The sequence below is a fragment of the Pseudoliparis swirei genome, chromosome 12 (assembly GCF_029220125.1).
Source record: "Pseudoliparis swirei isolate HS2019 ecotype Mariana Trench chromosome 12, NWPU_hadal_v1, whole genome shotgun sequence".
Lineage (NCBI taxonomy): Eukaryota > Metazoa > Chordata > Actinopteri > Perciformes > Liparidae > Pseudoliparis > Pseudoliparis swirei.
In genome coordinates, this window is record NC_079399.1 from 21,951,500 (window position 1) to 21,969,727 (window position 18,228).

General features: G+C 48.2%; 3 protein-coding genes across 4 annotated transcripts; 1 reads left to right on the forward strand and 2 right to left on the reverse strand.

Moving 5' to 3' along the window:
- Nucleotides 1-245: 245 nt before the first annotated feature.
- On the reverse strand, nucleotides 246-8,000 carry pla2g7 (phospholipase A2, group VII (platelet-activating factor acetylhydrolase, plasma)). Of its 2 annotated transcripts, none has more exons than XM_056428542.1 (11): nucleotides 7,892-8,000; nucleotides 6,712-6,812; nucleotides 6,111-6,261; nucleotides 5,906-5,999; nucleotides 5,749-5,817; nucleotides 3,191-3,362; nucleotides 2,150-2,263; nucleotides 1,325-1,416; nucleotides 1,068-1,238; nucleotides 843-991; nucleotides 246-768 (listed from the first exon to the last, which is right to left on the reverse strand). In XM_056428542.1, exons 2-11 carry the CDS (start codon nucleotides 6,805-6,807, stop codon nucleotides 668-670), a joined length of 1,209 nt encoding a protein of 402 aa, XP_056284517.1. In that variant the 5' UTR covers nucleotides 6,808-6,812; nucleotides 7,892-8,000; the 3' UTR covers nucleotides 246-667. The 2 variants fall into 2 exon arrangements, with proteins under 2 accessions (XP_056284517.1, XP_056284516.1); XM_056428541.1 differs by lacking the exon at nucleotides 7,892-8,000 and adding an exon at nucleotides 7,729-7,885.
- A 507-nt stretch (nucleotides 8,001-8,507) lies between these two features.
- Nucleotides 8,508-14,429, forward strand: ints9 (integrator complex subunit 9). The gene is made up of 17 exons (XM_056428354.1): nucleotides 8,508-8,609; nucleotides 9,159-9,286; nucleotides 9,378-9,438; nucleotides 9,612-9,674; nucleotides 9,927-10,066; nucleotides 10,222-10,308; nucleotides 10,452-10,572; nucleotides 10,676-10,810; nucleotides 10,969-11,080; nucleotides 11,202-11,382; nucleotides 11,553-11,613; nucleotides 12,134-12,305; nucleotides 12,392-12,516; nucleotides 12,644-12,811; nucleotides 13,008-13,106; nucleotides 13,198-13,335; nucleotides 14,083-14,429. The coding sequence occupies exons 1-17, from the start codon at nucleotides 8,601-8,603 to the stop codon at nucleotides 14,257-14,259; spliced, it is 1,977 nt and encodes a 658-aa protein (XP_056284329.1). The 5' UTR covers nucleotides 8,508-8,600; the 3' UTR covers nucleotides 14,260-14,429.
- A 912-nt stretch (nucleotides 14,430-15,341) lies between these two features.
- On the reverse strand, nucleotides 15,342-18,102 carry glrx5 (glutaredoxin 5 homolog (S. cerevisiae)). Its single transcript, XM_056428357.1, has 2 exons — nucleotides 17,723-18,102; nucleotides 15,342-17,180 (listed from the first exon to the last, which is right to left on the reverse strand). Exons 1-2 carry the CDS (start codon nucleotides 18,012-18,014, stop codon nucleotides 17,008-17,010), a joined length of 465 nt encoding a protein of 154 aa, XP_056284332.1. The 5' UTR covers nucleotides 18,015-18,102; the 3' UTR covers nucleotides 15,342-17,007.
- Between the last annotated feature and the right edge of the window lie 126 nt (nucleotides 18,103-18,228).

Below are 18,228 nucleotides of genomic sequence, written 5' to 3' on the forward strand. Positions count from 1 at the left end.
TTTCCATAAATCTTGACCTGGTTACTGAAACCATCCACAGACCATCGCTGTGGCGCAAAGACATCGCACTTGAGTCGAGCTTCTAGTTGCATTATATAATACGCCCAAAACTATCTAGATTAATTATTTTTTAAATCCACAACCGGAAAGAGGAAATATGCATTTTGATATCTATATCAAATACATATTTTCTCGTTTTCCTCTCGACGCTGAACAGTTTCTACAAGAGTAACTTCCAGGAAAAAAAGAGTTCAAACCAGATTTATTGTGTTTGTGGTAGACGATGAGAGTATAAAAGTTCCCAGTGGCGTGAAGCTCATCTGAACCTTCTCCTGATCTACTTCCTGTGTGTAGCTGCCCTGTTGAATCCGGATGGATGTAGTTTGGATAATAATGAATCTGCAGTCTGAGTCCTCCGATCTCCCTTCGTCCTCTCGGCGCCAGTCGGATACGCCTCGTCGTCGGCCTCGTTCCGGAATCACACGGCGATCGTCGGCGTTCAGTCTAATGACATCACGGCCTCATTCAAACCAGTCAAATCATTTCCAGGTCGTAAGGGAACATTCAGGCCTGAAACTGAACGCTGGTCGTATCCGTCGTGATGAGGGAGAGATTCACGGTTTCAAACTGTCAGTCCGTCTGTCACGGCGAGCGGGCCGGGACCGGTTCAGATGGAGGACTGGAGCACCGTGACGTTGGTTCCTTGGATGAGGTTCTCGTCTTGGCCGTCAATCAGAGGGTCCCACTGGTTGAAGTCCTTCTGCAGCCCTGAAAACAACAACAACAACCAGGAGTGAGCCGGTGAGACCCGCGGAGTGACCGGCGGGGCGCCGGGTCCTCACCGAGGTGGCGCTGCAGGAAGGCCAGCGTGGCCTTGTTGCACAGGTCCATGGCGACCTCGGGGTCGATCTCTCCCTTCAGCTTCAGCAGCTTGCCGATCCAGTTCCCCGTCAGGAAGGTGAAGTCCGGGAAGCTCTGGTGGACGGCGCCCCTGGTGGAGGAGAGCCGCACAGTCAGGACACGCCCAGTTCCTCCCGTGACCACCGGGGGGCCGAGCGCCGCTCCACCTGATGGTGATCATCTTCCGCTGGACGACGGCCGAGTCCAGCTTCCTCATGCGGCTGATGTTCCCCGCCCACTGGAACTTCTCCGAGTTGATGAAGAAGATGGGCTGCTTCACCCGCGCGAAGAGCTCGTCGTCGAGAGGCAACATCCAGGAGTCCAGCGCCACGCCGCACCTGAGGGGAGAAGAGTTCAGGCGGCCCGCCTCGGTCACCTGACCCGGCGCGTTCACGCTGCTCCGGAACGCCGTGGATCCACGTACTTGAATTTAACCTCCTTGCCCAGAGCTTCTATCACCGTCGCCCCCCCGAAGGAATGCCCCACCGCGGCGACCCGGCACAGATCCATGGAGTTCTGTTGGCGTGGAGAGGAAATGACGTCAATGGAAGGTCTCCAACCTGAACCCTGGATCTCCCCCCCTCGCATTAAGGACTCTAACACCTTGAACTTCAACCCTTCGGCTCACACAGCCACTGCACAGAGGATCGGGGTCCGAATAGGACCCAGAAGAACATCCTGGTACTTTCTGGCGTACTGCATGTGATGCGCTCTGTATTGGGGTGGCCGCGGGTCCTTAAAGTCTTAAATTGAACTTGACTTGGGAGGCGGAACACAAGTTAGTTACCTCACTCGCGCGGGAACATCATTTAACATGAACGGACCGACTGGCAGCCAGGGGGCGTGGCTTAAGTGTGAGCGCTCAAAATAAACAACAATGGCGGCTGCTCAGCACCAGTTACAGCAGAACTGTCATCTCACAGGGAGAGGAGGAGGTCATCTCTAACCATGTCTGCCAGTAATAAACAACCACAGGCTAGATGCCTAATCTGGATTGTTGCTTTTGGGAGGAACTGTCCCTTTAAGACGAGGTTAGTTCCATGTCGGGTGTGTTCGGTTTGTAATCTAATCATTTATTTCTGAACTTCCTGGAGCGGGTCACGCTCGATGAATGAGTCGCCCGTCTGTCGTAACAAACAACGTCAGTCCCAGTTATCCGAACTCCTTTCCTCTCGTTCTCAGCTCTGTTTTCGTTGTTCTGACTTCCTGAACGCTCGATGTGCAAACAGAGCAAAGGTCACGGCTTTACCTCCAGCGTCGTCCAGTCGAACCGAGTCTGCAGAGCGTTGTGCATCGTGACCCCCGAGTTGATCTCGGTGAGTCGGTCCAGAGCCAGGATGCACTCGTCCGCTCTGTGCTTCACCTGCAACACAACGGACATGAAGACACTCAGGACCAAAGGGAAGAACTGCCCCGAAAAGAAATATAATGTTGCCCCTGATCTCACTGGGAGAGGCAAACAATGCCCCATAATTTAGATCATTTAACAGCGTTTTATTTTTGTTCTTTGTTGTGTGTCCTGTCTATTTCCTGTGCTAGGTAGGTACACACACAAAAAACTACATATAATTTGTTATGATAAACATAGAAATAAGTATGTAATAACAATAAATAACCACAAAGAAATAAGAATAGAATTGAATATTATTGTCTGATTTATGTTTTCAGGTTGTTTTTTGTTCTAAAAAAAAAAAAAAACACAATCAGAAACTAAGTCTGAATATTGCCAATTTTTCATATCCTGCAAGCCTGAATAAGTATATTTATTATGTTTGAACAAAGAATAAATGTTATTTCACAAGTTTCAAAAAGTGCCCCCTAAAAATATGTAAATTTCCTAATCTGATATATAATAATCGTGTATTAAATATAAAGTAGGTAAAATAATATGAATTATTATATATAATATTATAAAATAATAGTATTAAATACAGTAATATATAATGTATATATAATATAAAATAGACTAACGTAATATAATGTATATATATAATAAATAATAGTGTATTAAATATACAGTGGGTAACATAATATATAAGAATATAAAGATAATATGTATTATTATATATAATAAAACATATGTAAATGTCCTACCCTGGAAAAAAACAGTGTAGAATAAAAAAAAACATAAATACAGAATAGAGGAAATGCAAAAATAAAAGTTGAATGTGAGACTCATCCGATAAATAAATCTAAGAAGCTGAAGGAAACGACGTGGTTGAAGCTGAACCTCGATGTCCCGATCCATATTGGTGACGGAGTTGTCTCCACCTCCACAGAAGCTGCTCACCTGCTGGTTCCGGAGGGGGAACTCCTTCTCCCCGTGCTGCAGGCTCCTGTAGTACATCCACTCCCTCACCAGGTGGTTCTGGACCGGGCCCGAGGCCTCGGGCTCGCTCTTGTCGGCCTTCTCCGACTCCGTCTTCTCGCGGAGGAAATAGGTCGCCGCGGCCGACTGGTCTCTGCGTGGAGAAATCATAAAATACACACAATATATATATAAATACATAAACACATTATATATATATATTTCTTTTATCCCAGACAATGAGTCCATATACAGCGTTTCACTTTTTCCACATTTTGTTATGTTACAGCCTTATTCCAAAATGGATTAAATTCATTATTTTCCTCAACATTCTACACACAACAACCCATAATGACAAAGTGAAAACAGTTTTTTGCAAATTTGTGCAAATGTGTTAAAAATAAAGAACGAAAACATAACGTACATAAGTATTCACAGCCTTTGCCATGACACTCAACATGTAGCTCAGGTACATCCTGTTTCCACTGATCATCCTTGAGATGTTTGATTGGAGTCCACCTGTGCTAAATTCAGTTGATTGGACATGATTGAGAAAGGCACACACCTGTCTATATAAGGTATCACAGTGCTTATCAGAGCATAAACCAAGCCATGAAGTTCAAGGAATTATCTATAGACCTCCGAGACAGAATTGTATGGAGGCACAGATCTGGGAAGGGTACAGAAAGATTTCTGCAGCATTGAAAGTCCCAATGAGCACAGTGGCCTCCATCATCCGGACATGGAAGAAGTTTGGAACCACCAGGACTCTTCCTAGAGCCGCCCAGCCAGACTGAGCGATCGGGGGAGAAGGGCCTTAGTCAGGGAGGTGACCAGGAACCCGATGGTCACTCTGACAGAGCTCCAGCGTTGTTCTATGAAGAGAGGAGAACCTTCCAGAAGGACAACCATCTCTGCAACACTCCACAAATCAGGCCTGTTTGGTAGAGTGGCCAGACGGAAGCCACTCCTCAGTAAAAAGCACATGACAGCCCGCCTAGAGTTTGCAAAAAAGCACCTGAAGGACTCTCAAACCATGAGAAACAAAATTCTCTGGTCTGATGAAACAAAGATTGAACTCTTTGGCCTGAATGCCAAGCGTCATGTCTGGAGGAAACCAGGCACTGCTCATCACCTGGTCAATACCATCCCTACAGTGAAGCACGGTGGTGGCAGCATCATGCTGTGGGGATGTTTTTCAGCGGGAGGAACTGGGAGACGAGTCAGGATTGAGGGAAAGATGAATGCAGCAATGTACAGAGACATCCTGGATGAAAACATGCTCCAAAGCGCTCTGGACCTCAGACTGGGGCGACGGTTCATCTTCCAACAGGACAACGAAGCACACAGCCCAGATAACAAAGGAGTGGCTTCGGGACGACTCTGTGAAGGTCCTGGAGTGGCCCAGCCAGAGCCCTGACTTGAACCCCATTGAACATCTCTGGAGAGATCTCAAAATGGCTGTGCACCGACGCTCCCCATCCAACCTGATGGAACTGGAGAGGTTCTGCAAAGAAGAATGGGAGAAACTGCCCAGAAATAGGTGTGCCCCGCTTGTGGAATCAGACCCAAGAAGACTTGAGGCTGTAATTGCTGCCAAAGGTGCTTCAACAAAGTATTGAGCAAAGGCTGTGAATACTTATGTACATGTTATTTTTTCGTTCTTTATTTTTAATAAATGTGCAAAAAGGAGTTTTCACTTTGTCATTATGGGTTGTTGTGTGTAGAATGTTGAGGAAAATAATGAATTTAATCCATTTTGGAATAAGGCTGTAACACAACAATGTGCAAAAAGTGAAGCGCTGTGAATACTTTCCGGATGCACTGTATATATATACATACATATAAATAAACACATTATATATATATACATACATATAAATATATAAACACATATATATACATACATATAAATATATATAAATAAACACATTATATATATATATATATATACTGACTATGGAGAAGTTCCTCATGCTAGCAAATCTAATATTGAAAAACCCTGTGTTAGTCCCCAGGGATGAACCTCTGCTCCACAAATACATGACACTGGGTTTGAGAACAGGCTCGAGGAGCGACTCCTCCTCCGGCTGGAGCCGGAGCTCCTCCTCCTCGCTCCTCCTCCTTGCCTCAGGACGGCCCTGCAGCCGACCCGACGTTGGAGGAGCAGCCGCAGCTCTGTGATTGTTCTGGTTGGTTTGTGGGAACGGACTAAAAAAAACAGACAAAAAGCACGAGCTCTGTCTCTCTCTCTACTGAAGGGAAAGTGATGACCTGGTTGGTGCTATTGTCTGCACACTTACTCCACAGACAAACAGAAGAGACTCTGTTATTGTTCTCTTGGCTCTCGTTCAACTAGAACTTCCTCCCCCGTCACGTGGTCTCAGCCCACAGCGTGACCCAGCCAAGATTACACCTGCGTACGCCCTTCTCTCTGCATAGCTGCTGTCCTCCCACCTGACGGCTGCACTGTGAGAAGCTCCTCGTCCTAAACGACACGAAGACACTTTCAAAATGAATTCAAAATAGACACGACATACCTGTGTTCCACGGATGCCACGATGAAGCCCTGCGAGGCCATTTCTGCACATATAGCGGAGTAGAGAGTCCTGGAGGGGGCAGCAGGGAGACGTCAGCCACAGCCTCCCACACACGGGCTGCACGGCCGCGCTCACACACACACACAGGTGGCTTTACCTGAACGCTCCGAGGCCGTGGGAGAAGATCACGACGGGACATTTTGCATCGGATTTAAACGGAGCGTCCACGGCGGCCGGGATCTTAAAGGAGCCTGGAAGAGACGAGAGCAGCGGGTCACCGGGGGCTTCAGGCGACGGACGGCCGCGTCCTCAAAGCACTCGTTGGACATGTTGTGCGTGCTCCTCATTGGAGGTGAAATTACCGAAAAGGTAGTTGAAGATCCTCTCGCCGAAAGTCCTGTTGATCTTCATGAAGTCGGCCAGGCCGTTGAAATACTCCACGCACGGGACCCAGTCTGGTTTGACTGGTTTCTCCGTCTCTTGGCAGGGATAGTAGAGCCGGAAGAAGCTGCCCTGTTAAGACAGGCAGACAGGGACACACCAGAGTGAAGCGCACACACACGCACACACCTCTTCCTCCCCTCTTCACCTCTTCTTCACTGAACCTGGGTAGTTTATTGGTTTGTTTTGGCTCCAGATTTTCTTCCCCGCGCTGAACTTTGAACTTTTCCTCGCTGCAGGGACCTTTTAATGTTCCTTGACCCTTGACCCGCAATGTGTCGTACGGCGCTGACTCATCACTTTCTTATAGCAGCTCAATCAGGTGTGGTTGATGGAGGTATGGGACATTCCCAGGTGTGCTGCCCTTCATTCCTCATTCACAGAACAACAGCTTTACTCTGTGGTATCTCAATAAAAGGTGACCCGTGACCCAATGGGACCACGGTCAGCGGTCCTCTGTGGACCAGGTGTGTGTCTGTTTCTGTATCTGTGTGTGTGTGTGTGTGTGGTGCTTTCTTTCACCTGTGCGGTGTGGTCCATCATGAAGTCGGTGCAGCCCACAGCGTGGGGGCCCTTGCCTGGAGGGATGCCCAGGTTGTTACTGCAGTCGTTCCCCATGGCGGCTGCTCGGTCACACCAAGAGACAGACAGCATCAGATGCCATGACGCATGGTGGAGAGACATCAGATGTCATGACACATGGTGGAGAGAGAGAGAGCACGACAACACAACCACAAACACACACTACTTGTGTACGGCTAAACAGATGACTCTGACTTTCATGATTATGAATACAGCTCCGATCAGAACAGGATCAAAATGCCACTTTTCATCCCCTCTAGTATAAATGTCACGCATAAATAAATGAAGAAATACGTGTGGACACATAAATAGAGACATAAATAAATGAAGAAATACAGAAATGTAGAAATAGATGTATTTAATGATGTCCTGTTTAGCTATAACTTATATTTATTTATTCCTGTATGTATTTATTAATGTATACATTTATTTATTCTTGTATTTATTTATACATGTATTTATTTATTCCTGTATTTATTTATACATTTATTAAAACAATTATTCTTTTTTTCTTGTATTTATTCATACATTTATTCAAGCATTTATTTATGTATTCCTGTATTTATTTATACATTTATTTAAGCATTTATTTATTTATTCTTGTATTTATTTATACATTTATTTAAGAATGTATTTGTTTCGTCCTATATTTATTCATGCATTTATTTATTTATTCATAATTAAGAAATTTTAAGTCCTCCATAATTAAGACCACCGGTTACTGGATAATAAATGACAGTTTATTGTTGACACATTGCCCCATATGTGAGGTTATCTCCGGTTAGTTTGGCCTGATAAGCATCCTAATAAGTGTGCTTCATGTTAAAGTGAGCATTAACAACATATAGCGTTATTAAGGAAGTCATATATATATATATATAAGTACAAAGTTTACTTCTTCATGTAACGACCTCACAATCACTTCTCTCCCGGTGAGGTGTGCGTTGAGGCGGTTACCTGTCCGCGGCCACGCGCGTATCCTCTTTCCTAATAAGTGTACCAATCCTCCGCGAGACAGCATAGACCGCAGCCGCTTCTAAAGCGCCGCTTCTTGTTAGCCGCTAGCACCAAAAACACACAAACACAACGTGAACTATTCAAGGAAAGAAACGAGACCTACCGGAGATAGAGAAGTGGCCGGGTGTCTATGTTACTTCATCAGTTTCGCAACATGACCACGTAACTCATTGTAACTCCACCGGTACGAGTCACCAGGGAGTGGTGTGACCTGACACCTGTTAGCCAGCCACTGCTAGCATGGGAGGAGCTACACCAGAGCCGTGAATGGAACGGGTTGCGCCCGTCTTCTACGACGCGATCTATGATTGTTCACGTGGCTGCCTGAAAACCTTCTCCTACATGTTATATACAATGTCATGTAACTTCACCGTATACCGACATAGGCTAATGGCTGACCACCAAGCTCATGGCCACCATAACCACAGTATAGGCTTCTTTATGCATCTACTGCGATGCTTCACGCAACCTGGTCTACATATCACTCTAGTTAGAGCCAGCGAATCAGAATCTGCACGTGTATTTGTTGACAACAAGTATCGCCTTTATGATTAACTTTTTATTTGTTATATTGTGAGGCATAATACTCTTTCCCTACGGTATTTACAAATAAGCAAAAACCTGCTGTTTTATTTTGTATTTATTCGGGTCATTTTATCCTGCTTTGGTCAAAACACTCCGACCCGCTAGGGGGCAGTAGAGGGCTAAACGCCCGAGAAACGACGAGAACTTAGACCCGAAAAACACAGCAGAAGGATGCGGTGTTAGTGAAGCCAACGGAATATAACAACGCTCATTTATCAGCGGCCGACATGAAGTTGGTGAGTTCCCCCACTGTTAGCAGAATAAAGTTACGACGTCAACCTCCGCTGACGGTAACAATGCGTCGCGGAATCGTTTAGTTATGCCTTAAGTTATAGCTACTCTGTTAGCTTAGCAGCTAACGTCAATAGCCCTGTGTGGCTAGGCAGCTAAGCTAAGCTAGGTGTGCAGTCCATGGTTCTAGTAACATACTGACTCAGCTGGTGGACCTGATGTTGATGAATACATCTTTTAGTTCTTCTAATGACTCAACATTGCGGATGTTTGGGTGAACTACTGAGTAAAAGGGATGTTCTGTTGACCCCCCCCCCCCCCCTCTGCTGTGTATATGATATGATATTTGTTTATTTGTCCCACAGTGGGGACATTTAAAAAATCACAGCAGCAGTGCACATCAGAGCATCAATGAAAATAAATATAAAACACAAAACTAAATACTAAATATACAGGGGGGCAATAAAGTAAAGTGCTGAGTAAAGTAAGTCGTAAAGTATCTGTCATGTGTTGGTGTCCACGTGCGTCTCTTAATCGCTTCCTTTCCATCTCAGTTTTGTCTGTCTGGTCATCCCACATTGCCCTGCAATGTCCTCAAGTTTAAATCCACCACCATCATGCTGGACTGTGGACTGGACACCACCTCAGTGCTCCACTTCCTGCCCCTTCCGCTGGTGCACAGGTGAGTGACTGGCTTCTTTTAGTCATTCATCTGCGTGTGGCTGGTAGACCTGAACCTTGATGATGTCTCTTGTTCTTTGGTTCTCATCCAGCCCACGACTCTCCAAGCTACCTAGTTGGGTCTCTAAGGATGGCTCCCTAAACCTGGAGAAGGTATGACGAGCTGTTCTTGTAGTTTGTATCTTGTATCTGACATTCAACGCGTGTTTGATGCTTTTTGTGAGATTTCTAAAGTTGTTTCTGTGTCTCTATAAAGTGTAAATACATGTATTACATACTACGATGAAGGCCTGAAGTAGACACACCTTTTCTTTCTATCATTCCAGGAACTGAAGGAGTGTGCAGGACGAGTGTTTGTGGACTCGCAGCCAGAGTTCTGTCTCCCTGAGGTAGCTTTACGTGAGACATCAGTGTAATGCTTCAACTTGATGACGTTTTAACGCGAGCGTTCCTCGGACTGTGAGACTAAAGTACCAGCTCTAACTTCCACTTCTCCTTTCTGTGCTTTTGCCACAGTTATTAATATTTGTACTACTTCCACACGCCAGTTATTCAAATTCAAGTTATAGTAAATGCTGTCCGATGATAATAATGATAATACATATTTGTTGTAAATAATATTTCTTTCCCGTTGGCCACAGAGAGAGCTGCTGGATCTGTCGACCGTTGACGTCATCCTGGTCTCCAACTACCACTGTATGATGGCCCTGCCCTACATCACGGAGCACACCGGCTTCACTGGGATGGTGTACGCCACGGAGCCCACCCTGACCATCGGCAGGTGAGGAGACGCACGGGAACCTTATTGTTTTTATGTTCATTCAAAAGGGAAATGTGCATGTTAGGATTAACAGTTTTTTCTGATTTCAAAAAGAGAGAGCCGGAGGATCAAAAAGAGATTAAGATGTATGTGTTTTTGCTTTTTTTCCCCTTCAGGATGTTGATGGAGGAACTGGTGAACTTCATGGAGAGAGTTCCCAAAGCCCAGTCTGCCACCTGCTGGAAGAACAAGGAAATACAACGGTAAGAAAACTGTCAGCTTTCTCTGTGGATAGTTGAAGATATTTATTTAACAAATGTACCAGCTCATACAAGCGTATACCTCTTAACATGTCAGTTTCTCTTATCTGATCCTAATTCTATTCTATATAATTGTATTCTATCAGGATGCTCCCTGGGCCGCTGAAGGACGCGCTCGACGTGTGGGCGTGGAAACGAAGCTACAGCTTGCAGGAGGTCAACTCTGCCCTCAGCAAAGTGCAGCTCGTGGGTTATTCACAGAAAGTGGTAAAGACTTCTTTTCTTCTTCGTTGGTCTCATGCAGGACCCTAAACTAAGACTTAACGAGTACGCGTCTACGTACGACTGAGATACCTGTATCACATTCCAGGAGCTGTTCGGAGCGGTCCAGGTTTCCCCCTTAAGCTCGGGCTACTCACTGGGGAGCTCCAACTGGATCATCCAGTCTCACCATGAGAAGATTTCCTATGTGTCGAGCTCGTCCCTCCTCACCACCCATCCACAGGTAGGTCCAACGGGACCAGCAGGTCCAACGGGACCAGCAGCCTCTTGCTCGATGAAGTGACACGCGATGCATCCGTTTGTCCCTTTCCTGTGAACGTGACGTCTCGGGAACGCCGGGAGGGATCTATGAAGGTCATTGAAGTTCTTCTCTCCTCCCAGCCGATGGACCAGAGCTCCCTCAAGAACAGCGACGTTCTGATTCTGACGGGCCTCACCCAGATGCCCACCGCAAACCCAGACGGCATGCTGGGAGAATTCTGCAGCAACCTCGGTAGGTCCAAATGTCCCGGATGATTTGAATGCATGTTGTGTTGATATGTAATTAAGTCACAGCGACTCTGGAGTCATCGGTGATTCTCAAACTAGTGTCGATTACTCATCTCTGCCTGTAGCCATGACGATTCGAGCCGGAGGCAACGTGCTGGTGCCGTGCTACCCGTCCGGGGTGATCTACGACCTGCTGGAGTGTCTGTACCAGTTCATCGACAGCGCCAACCTGGGGACCACGCCCTTCTACTTCATTTCGCCCGTCGCCAACAGCTCGCTGGAGTTCTCTCAGATCTTCGCCGAGTGGTGAGGAGCTAGAACTCTGTAGTGGAGCAGAACCCCGAAGGAAACCTCGAAGCAATGTGTGCTTCTGTGTGTCAAAGCTGTGCAGGGCCTCACAGGCCGCCACATTGAATCAGTCAATGAGAGCAAAACAAAGTATTTTTGTTTCATCCTGGTACATCCTTTTTTTTTAGGCTCTGCCACAACAAGCAATCGAAGGTGTATCTCCCAGAGCCTCCGTTCCCTCATGCGGAGGTGAGTCCCGCGTCTCAGGTGCTGCGTTTCAGGTGAAGAGGATAGTTGGGAATCTGGGTTTCTGCTCTCATATGAGAATTAAAATGACTCAGTGGAAGTGGACTTTTTCTTTGCTCCGCCCCGATGCGCGCAGACACGCCGGCATCGGAGCTCTGCGGCGCGCGAGACGGCGAGCCGAGAAGTGTGAACGCGACACGTAGAAACAGAAATGACATGCTGTTGTGTGGAGACGATCAATAACAGACGTTTAGTTTATTAAAAGAACAAAGACGTCTTTAAGAAAAGGACCTCAAGTTACTTCTGCTGTCATCTGGCGCGATAGAGAAAATTACAGGGGGGCGGGCGGAGATTTTTTTTTTTCAGCTCAAAATTGTCTGGGAGCCATATATGTCTCGTGAGCCATAGGCTCCGACCGCTGGTCTCGAGCTTTATTTGAACACAGCAGCACATCGGCCATAGTCGCCTCCAAAGCTTCCCGTCCTGTTGCTGCTCTTCAACTCCTGAGTGTTTCTTCCTTCAGTTGATCCAGACCAACAAGCTGAAGCACTACGCCAGCATCCACGGGGACTTCAGCATCGAGTTCCGCCAGCCGTGCGTGGTGTTCACCGGCCACCCGTCTCTGCGCTTCGGGGACGTGGTCCACTTCATGGAGCTGTGGGGCAAATCCAGCCTGAACACCATCATCTTCACCGGTGACTTGCACACTGGACGCGTGAAGGAGACGCTGCGCTCCCGGGGGCCTCCGTGACTTTATTCTTTCTTTCTTTCTCGCCCTCAGAGCCCGACTTCTCTTACCTGGATGCTCTGGCTCCCTACCAGCCGCTGGCCATGAAGTGCGTTTACTGTCCCATCGACACGCGACTCAACTTCCACCAAGTGTCCAAGCTCCTCAAGGAGGTCCAGGTGAGGTCAACACCACCGACGTCACGTGGAGCCGCAGCAGTTGGACTCCAGCTCAGTCTGGAACGTGGCACCGCAGGTGGTTGAAAGCTACGCGAGACGATTCGCCTCCCTGTCTCCCGCCCTGCAGCCCGTCCATGTGGTGTGTCCGGAGCAGTACACCCAGCCGCCGCTGACCCAGTCCCACCGCTCCGACCTGATGCTGGAGCTGCAGCCGCCGCCGATGCCCTACAGGCGCTGCTCTGTGCTCAGCCTGCCCCACAAGCGGCGCTATGAGCGGGTCTACATCCTGCCTGAGGTGGGTCACGTGATCAGTCCGGTTAAAGGGATCTAGTCTTGTATCGAGGCTATGAAGTTGGATCCATGATTCAAATCTGTGCCTTTTTAGAAACAGACTGATTGCAGATTTTGAATTCTCCCATGTGTCGGTGATCTGTCGATATTCAGAGAAAATGTGTCTAATTCTCAAGCCTAAAAGTCCGACTCTTCCACAGCTGGCTAACTCTCTGGTGCCGTCTGAGATCAAGCCCGGCGTTTCCCTGGCAACTGTGTTTGCAGTGCTGCACTCCAAGGACAACAAGCACACACTGCAGGTGAGTGCAGACATGCACTTCATGTTTTAATTACGGAACCGCATCGCTTCACGTTTTTATTGTATTTTTTGTTCCTCTCCTGCGTTGCCAGTCGGTGGCCAAACCCCCCCCAGCGCCCCCCAGCAAGAAGAGGAAACGGGTCCCCGAGGAGCCTCCGGTCCTGCTGGCCCCCAAGCCCCTGCTGAGCGGGGCGGTGCCCCTGGAGGCGTTCCTGGCCACGCTGCAGAAGGTGAGGAACCTCATTATTGTTTATAGCAGCTGTTAGACATGAGATTTCCTCATTCGATGTCTTCAGGATATGACTCCTCCCACATGACATGAGAATCATGACTCCTCCCTTATGACACTTTAATCATGACTCCTCCCACATGACATTAGAATCATGACTCCTCCCTTATGACACTTGAATCATGACTCCTCCCACATGACATTATTCATGACTCCTCCCACATGAAATTATAATGACTCCTCCCACATGACTATATAATCATGACTCGTCCCACATGACTATATAATCATGACTCGTCCCACATGACTATATAATCATGACTCCTCCCACATGACATTAGAATCATGACTCCTCCCACATGAAATTAGAATCATGACTCCTCCCATATGAAATTATAATGACTCCTCCCACATGACATTAGAATCATGACTCCTCCCACATGACTTGATAAGCATGACTCCTCCCACATGACGTGATAATCATGACTCCTCCCACATGACATTATAATTGACTCCTCCCACATGACACATTGTTGGGATTATCAGCTTCTTTTTTTTGAATAGTCCAGGAAGTTAACCTCATGTTTCAAGATGAATATCAAAATGCTATCGAAACTCCATCGACGCCAGTCTGTCGGTGACGGTTTAGGCCACGCCCCCTCACACTTCACTTAGTTTTCCTGTTCCGTGTCGAGACAACAAATAAGCGAAACTTCGGCCAACTCGAGTTGCCGCTGTCGCCCCGCAGCACGGCATCACGGAGGTGAAGGTGGAGGAGACGGCGGACGGCCACATGCTGCACCTGCAGGCCGAGGACACGCTGATCCAGCTGGAGGAGGACGGCACGCACATCGTCTGCGACAACAACGAGCCGCTGCGCACCACGCTGAGGGACCTGGTGCTGCGCTTCCTGCTGAAACTCTGACCTCCTCTTCCTCATCATCCTCCTCTTCCTCGTGCGGTCTTGTGACCGGTGTTCCGCTGCTCCGGACTCTGGGGAGTGGAGCTCGCTCCGCCTCCTCCGCGGTGGCAGTAGTTTCACTGTAAATGTTTGCTTTTGTAAAATAGTATTTTGTATTAAAAGCTTTTTCTTTTTCTAGAAGCTTTCATATCGTAAAACACGACCGTGAGTTTCACCAAGTGAAGAAAGAGCAGAACGTCGACGCGCTTCCTCTGCGTCGCTTCAGCAGGAAGTCAGGTGTCCGTTCGGAAGCCAGTTTGAGTTTGTGCTCCGTTCAACTCCCCCGGGGGGAGATGGAGCGGTCCGGTTCTCTGGAGTCGGGACCGCGACGTTCTCGGTTCCCCCCGAATGAGCGGCTCCGCCTCCGGGGTCGGCCGTGACGACCTCTGGTCAGAGGACCTTTGACCTCTAAGCTCCAAGAAGTCTGCTGGACTTCATTTAACGGGTTAAACATTTGGTCAGGAAAATAATCACTGACTGGTCGACAATGAACACATGTCTCTTTGTCTCTCTTTTGCCCTCTCTCCCCATTTTTCACTCCCCCTCTCTCTAGCCCTCTTCTCTCTCTCCCACTTTCTCTCGTGCTCTCCCCCTTTTCCTTCTCTCTCTCTCTATCCCTCTGTCTCTCGCCCCCTTTTCCTATCTTTTTCCCTCTCCGTCTCTCCCCCCCCCTTTCTCTCTTGCCCTCTTTCTTTAGCCATCTCTCGCTCCCTTCTCTCTTTAGCCCTCTCTCTTGGTCTTTTCCTCTCTCTCCCCCTCCCTGATAACCTGCTCATCAGCGTGTAGCTCGATGTTGTCGTCCCGTGTTTGAGGTGACTAGATGTTTGTGGAGCAGCTGCCGCTCAGATAAACTCTCTGCGGGTCGGGCTCAGGAGAAGCCCGTCACACGGCGCCGGCGTCTGGACTTCAGAACACGTCGGTGGCGGCGTGAGGCCGACGACGAGCCGACAGGCCGCCGGCCTCATTCAAGACCAGTCGGTTCACTTCGTCTTTATTGAGGCTTTGCACCCAAAGCTGAACACAAAACACTTTAAAAACTCCAGATCTTTGGTATTTGTCAAAATATTTAATCGGTGCAGAGTTTACATGCAGCTCAAATATATTTAACAATGTGCTCTCAATGTACAATATCTTACAGTGTACTACATGACCATTGCTCTGGTGACACAGCAGGAGGGCACCCCCCACACACACACATTAAACAAGACCCTCCTGTCCTTCGGTGATAAATTAACAAATACCACCGACTCAGAGCTCTTTCCATTTGTCCAAATGTACTGAACGTGGTATTCAGGAGGAAGAGGAGGGTCCCGTGGCGTAGACGTTAAAACAGGCCGGAGGTGGGTCTGTCTGCAGTCTCCACCAAACAAAGGCTAATGCATAAAAGATGCACTTTGCCAGATATTAAACAACATATTCATATAATTATGACCCCACAGCAGCTCTGTGAACCCCCAATGGACCGACATCAGTGCTGCCCTCTTTCTGTTCTACTGCCGACAGGCACGGTTCACCTGGGAGGTGTGTCGTCTGATGACATCACAGGGATCTACACAAAGATCTAGACCTGGTCTCGGTGCCCCCTGGGCCTGATGGATGACCTCATTCACAGCACAGGGGGAACCGGACCCTCCCCAGAGGGGTTAGTCTGCAGGTCTGTGTCCTGCCTCCAACACTTATTTTAAGGGTTTTATAGAATGTGGTGAATCCTGATAAGATCACATTAAAAACTAGGAACTAGTGTCTCCTCCATGTGTTGATGGAAATATTAAAGCTGCTATAGTTAGAAATAACAAAGTAGTGAAAAACTCAGTCATGTATTGGTCTCTATTGGTCTCCATGGGATGTATTGGTCTCTATTGGTCTTTATGGGATGTATTGGTCTCTATGGGATGTATTGGTCTCTATGGGATGTATTGGTCTCTATGGGATGTATTGGTCTCTATGAGATGTATTGGTCTCTATGGGATGTATTGGTCTTTATGGGATGTATTGGTCTCTATGGGATGTATTGGTCTCTATGGGATGTATTGGTCTCTATGGGATGTATTGGTCTTTATGGGATGTATTGGTCTATGGGATGTATTGGTCTCTATGGGATGTATTGGTCTCTATGGGATGTGTTGGTCTCTATGGGATGTATTGGTCTTTATGGGATGTATTGGTTTCTATTGGTCTTTATGGGATGTATTGGTCTCTATGGGATGTATTGGTCTCTATGGGATGTATTGGTCTTTATGGGATGTATTGGTCTCTATGGGATGTATTGGTCTCAGTTTCTGGACCCAAACTTTACAGATCTTGTTTGTTTTCGTCAGCGGCAGAAAGATGACCTCTTGATTCGTCGGGGGTCCAGGAGCACGACGCCACCTGAACGCCAGTGTTGCTATATCAAAATCTGTCAATGGATGAAGCTTTACTAGTGTGGGCGAGGGGTTATGAACGACTGATTTGGGATCCCGGTGAAGAGGCCGTCCTCACCGGGGAGGCACACGATGAGTTCCCATTGAGAACCAAAATGTCCAGAACTGAAGAAGCATGTCATTTTTTTATCTTGTTGCGCCTTAGTGGCCCAGAGGGGTGTGTGGAGAGTGGACTTAACCCACGGCCGCCAAAAGAGAGTCGGTCTGACTGGGATCATCCGAGGGGGGGGGGGTTAAAAAAGAAGTGTCCTCTGCCTCTCTCTCCAGCGTCCCCCCCTCCCCCTCTCCTCTACTTGGACTCCTCCTCCGCCGTCAGCAGCGTGGAGCTGATGCCCAGCTTCTTCAGCTCCTCCACCAGGTCCCCGTTCTGGTGCATCTGGAGCAGGATGTCGCAGCCGCCCACGAACTCACCGCTGAGGTACAGCTGAGGGATCGTGGGCCAGTTGGAGAAGAGCTTGACTCCTGTGGAAAAGAACCAACGCTACGATCAGGGTTAACGGAGGCGCTTTACAGCCAGGTGCCAGCAGAGTGCGTCTACTCCAGAGATAATGAGGTTCATCTTGTTCTTAGCGTCCGCTTCTCTAGATTAAGTTAAGTATCTGCATAGAGGTCATTGAGGTCAAGCGCCATCCTGCCCGGGCTTGCCTATTTCATTGCTGTCGAGTCATAAACCTCCATTGAGACGATCCCTTTTTAAAAAGAGCAGCGCTGATGGAAGTAGAGGAACAGTTCCTCGTTCCTTCGCGTAAGTGCTGTCATTATTTCAAACTACACGAGGACCACACCCTCTGGTCCTGCTGCACAGCGCTGATAAAAACTCCTCCAGACCCAGTGAGGGAGGCGGTGGACCACAGGCTGGTGCGTGTGGTTGGTTTGAATGCTCCAATAAACAGAAGCAAACAGATCATCTGGAATAGACTGATCCATACAACGTGTCTTGTTCCACGTCAGCTGTCAACCAGGTGTTGCTGCTCGTCAGCTTGTTGCTGCCATGTCGTACTGACCTTCCCTGAGCTCGGAGTCCTCCAGCACGTTGTACGCGGCGTAGTCGTCCACCCCGTGCATGCGGAGGATCTGGACCACGGCGTTGCTGAAGCCGCACATGGGCTGCGCCGGCGTCCCCTTCATGAACACCACCACTTTGTCCTTCTTCACCATCTCTCCAAGTTCTTTCTGGTAGTCCGCCGCGGCGCACAGGAACCGGGCCGACCGCACGCGCCCGTCGGTGTGTCGGGGCAGTTGGACCGCAGCGCCGCTCCGCAGACAACTCGCAGTGGCTCTGAGTAAAGTGTTCATGGTCTCTGGCGATAGATATCTTTATATGATGAGCGACAACGTCGTGGAAAGTGTCTCAGCTGCTTCTGAACAGGCCGGAGTGTCTGTAACCAGACTAACTGACTTGAAGCGTTTTGATGACGTGAAGGGGCGGGACCTGAACGCTGATTGGACAGCTGGGCCCAAACAAACGCTAACTGCTCTGCCATTGGTTCAGCGACGCGTCATTATCATT

Excerpts from the sequence above, each read along its gene's own strand:
- pla2g7 (XM_056428541.1), bottom strand. The coding sequence starts at position 7,792 with ATGCTGTCTCGCGGAGGATTGGTACACTTATTAGGAAAGAGGATACGC. Across the intron at positions 6,000-6,110 it reads GATCTTCAACTACCTTTTCG|GCTCCTTTAAGATCCCGGCC; the intron begins GTAATTTCACCT and ends CGTCTCTTCCAG. Across the intron at positions 1,417-2,149 it reads TCGACTGGACGACGCTGGAG|AACTCCATGGATCTGTGCCG; the intron begins GTAAAGCCGTGA and ends CCACGCCAACAG.
- ints9 (XM_056428354.1), top strand. Across the intron at positions 10,309-10,451 it reads AAGAACAAGGAAATACAACG|GATGCTCCCTGGGCCGCTGA; the intron begins GTAAGAAAACTG and ends GTATTCTATCAG. Across the intron at positions 12,517-12,643 it reads AGCTCCTCAAGGAGGTCCAG|CCCGTCCATGTGGTGTGTCC; the intron begins GTGAGGTCAACA and ends CCCGCCCTGCAG.
- glrx5 (XM_056428357.1), bottom strand. The coding sequence starts at position 18,014 with ATGAACACTTTACTCAGAGCCACTGCGAGTTGTCTGCGGAGCGGCGCT. Across the intron at positions 17,181-17,722 it reads GGACTCCGAGCTCAGGGAAG|GAGTCAAGCTCTTCTCCAAC; the intron begins GTCAGTACGACA and ends TCTTTTCCACAG.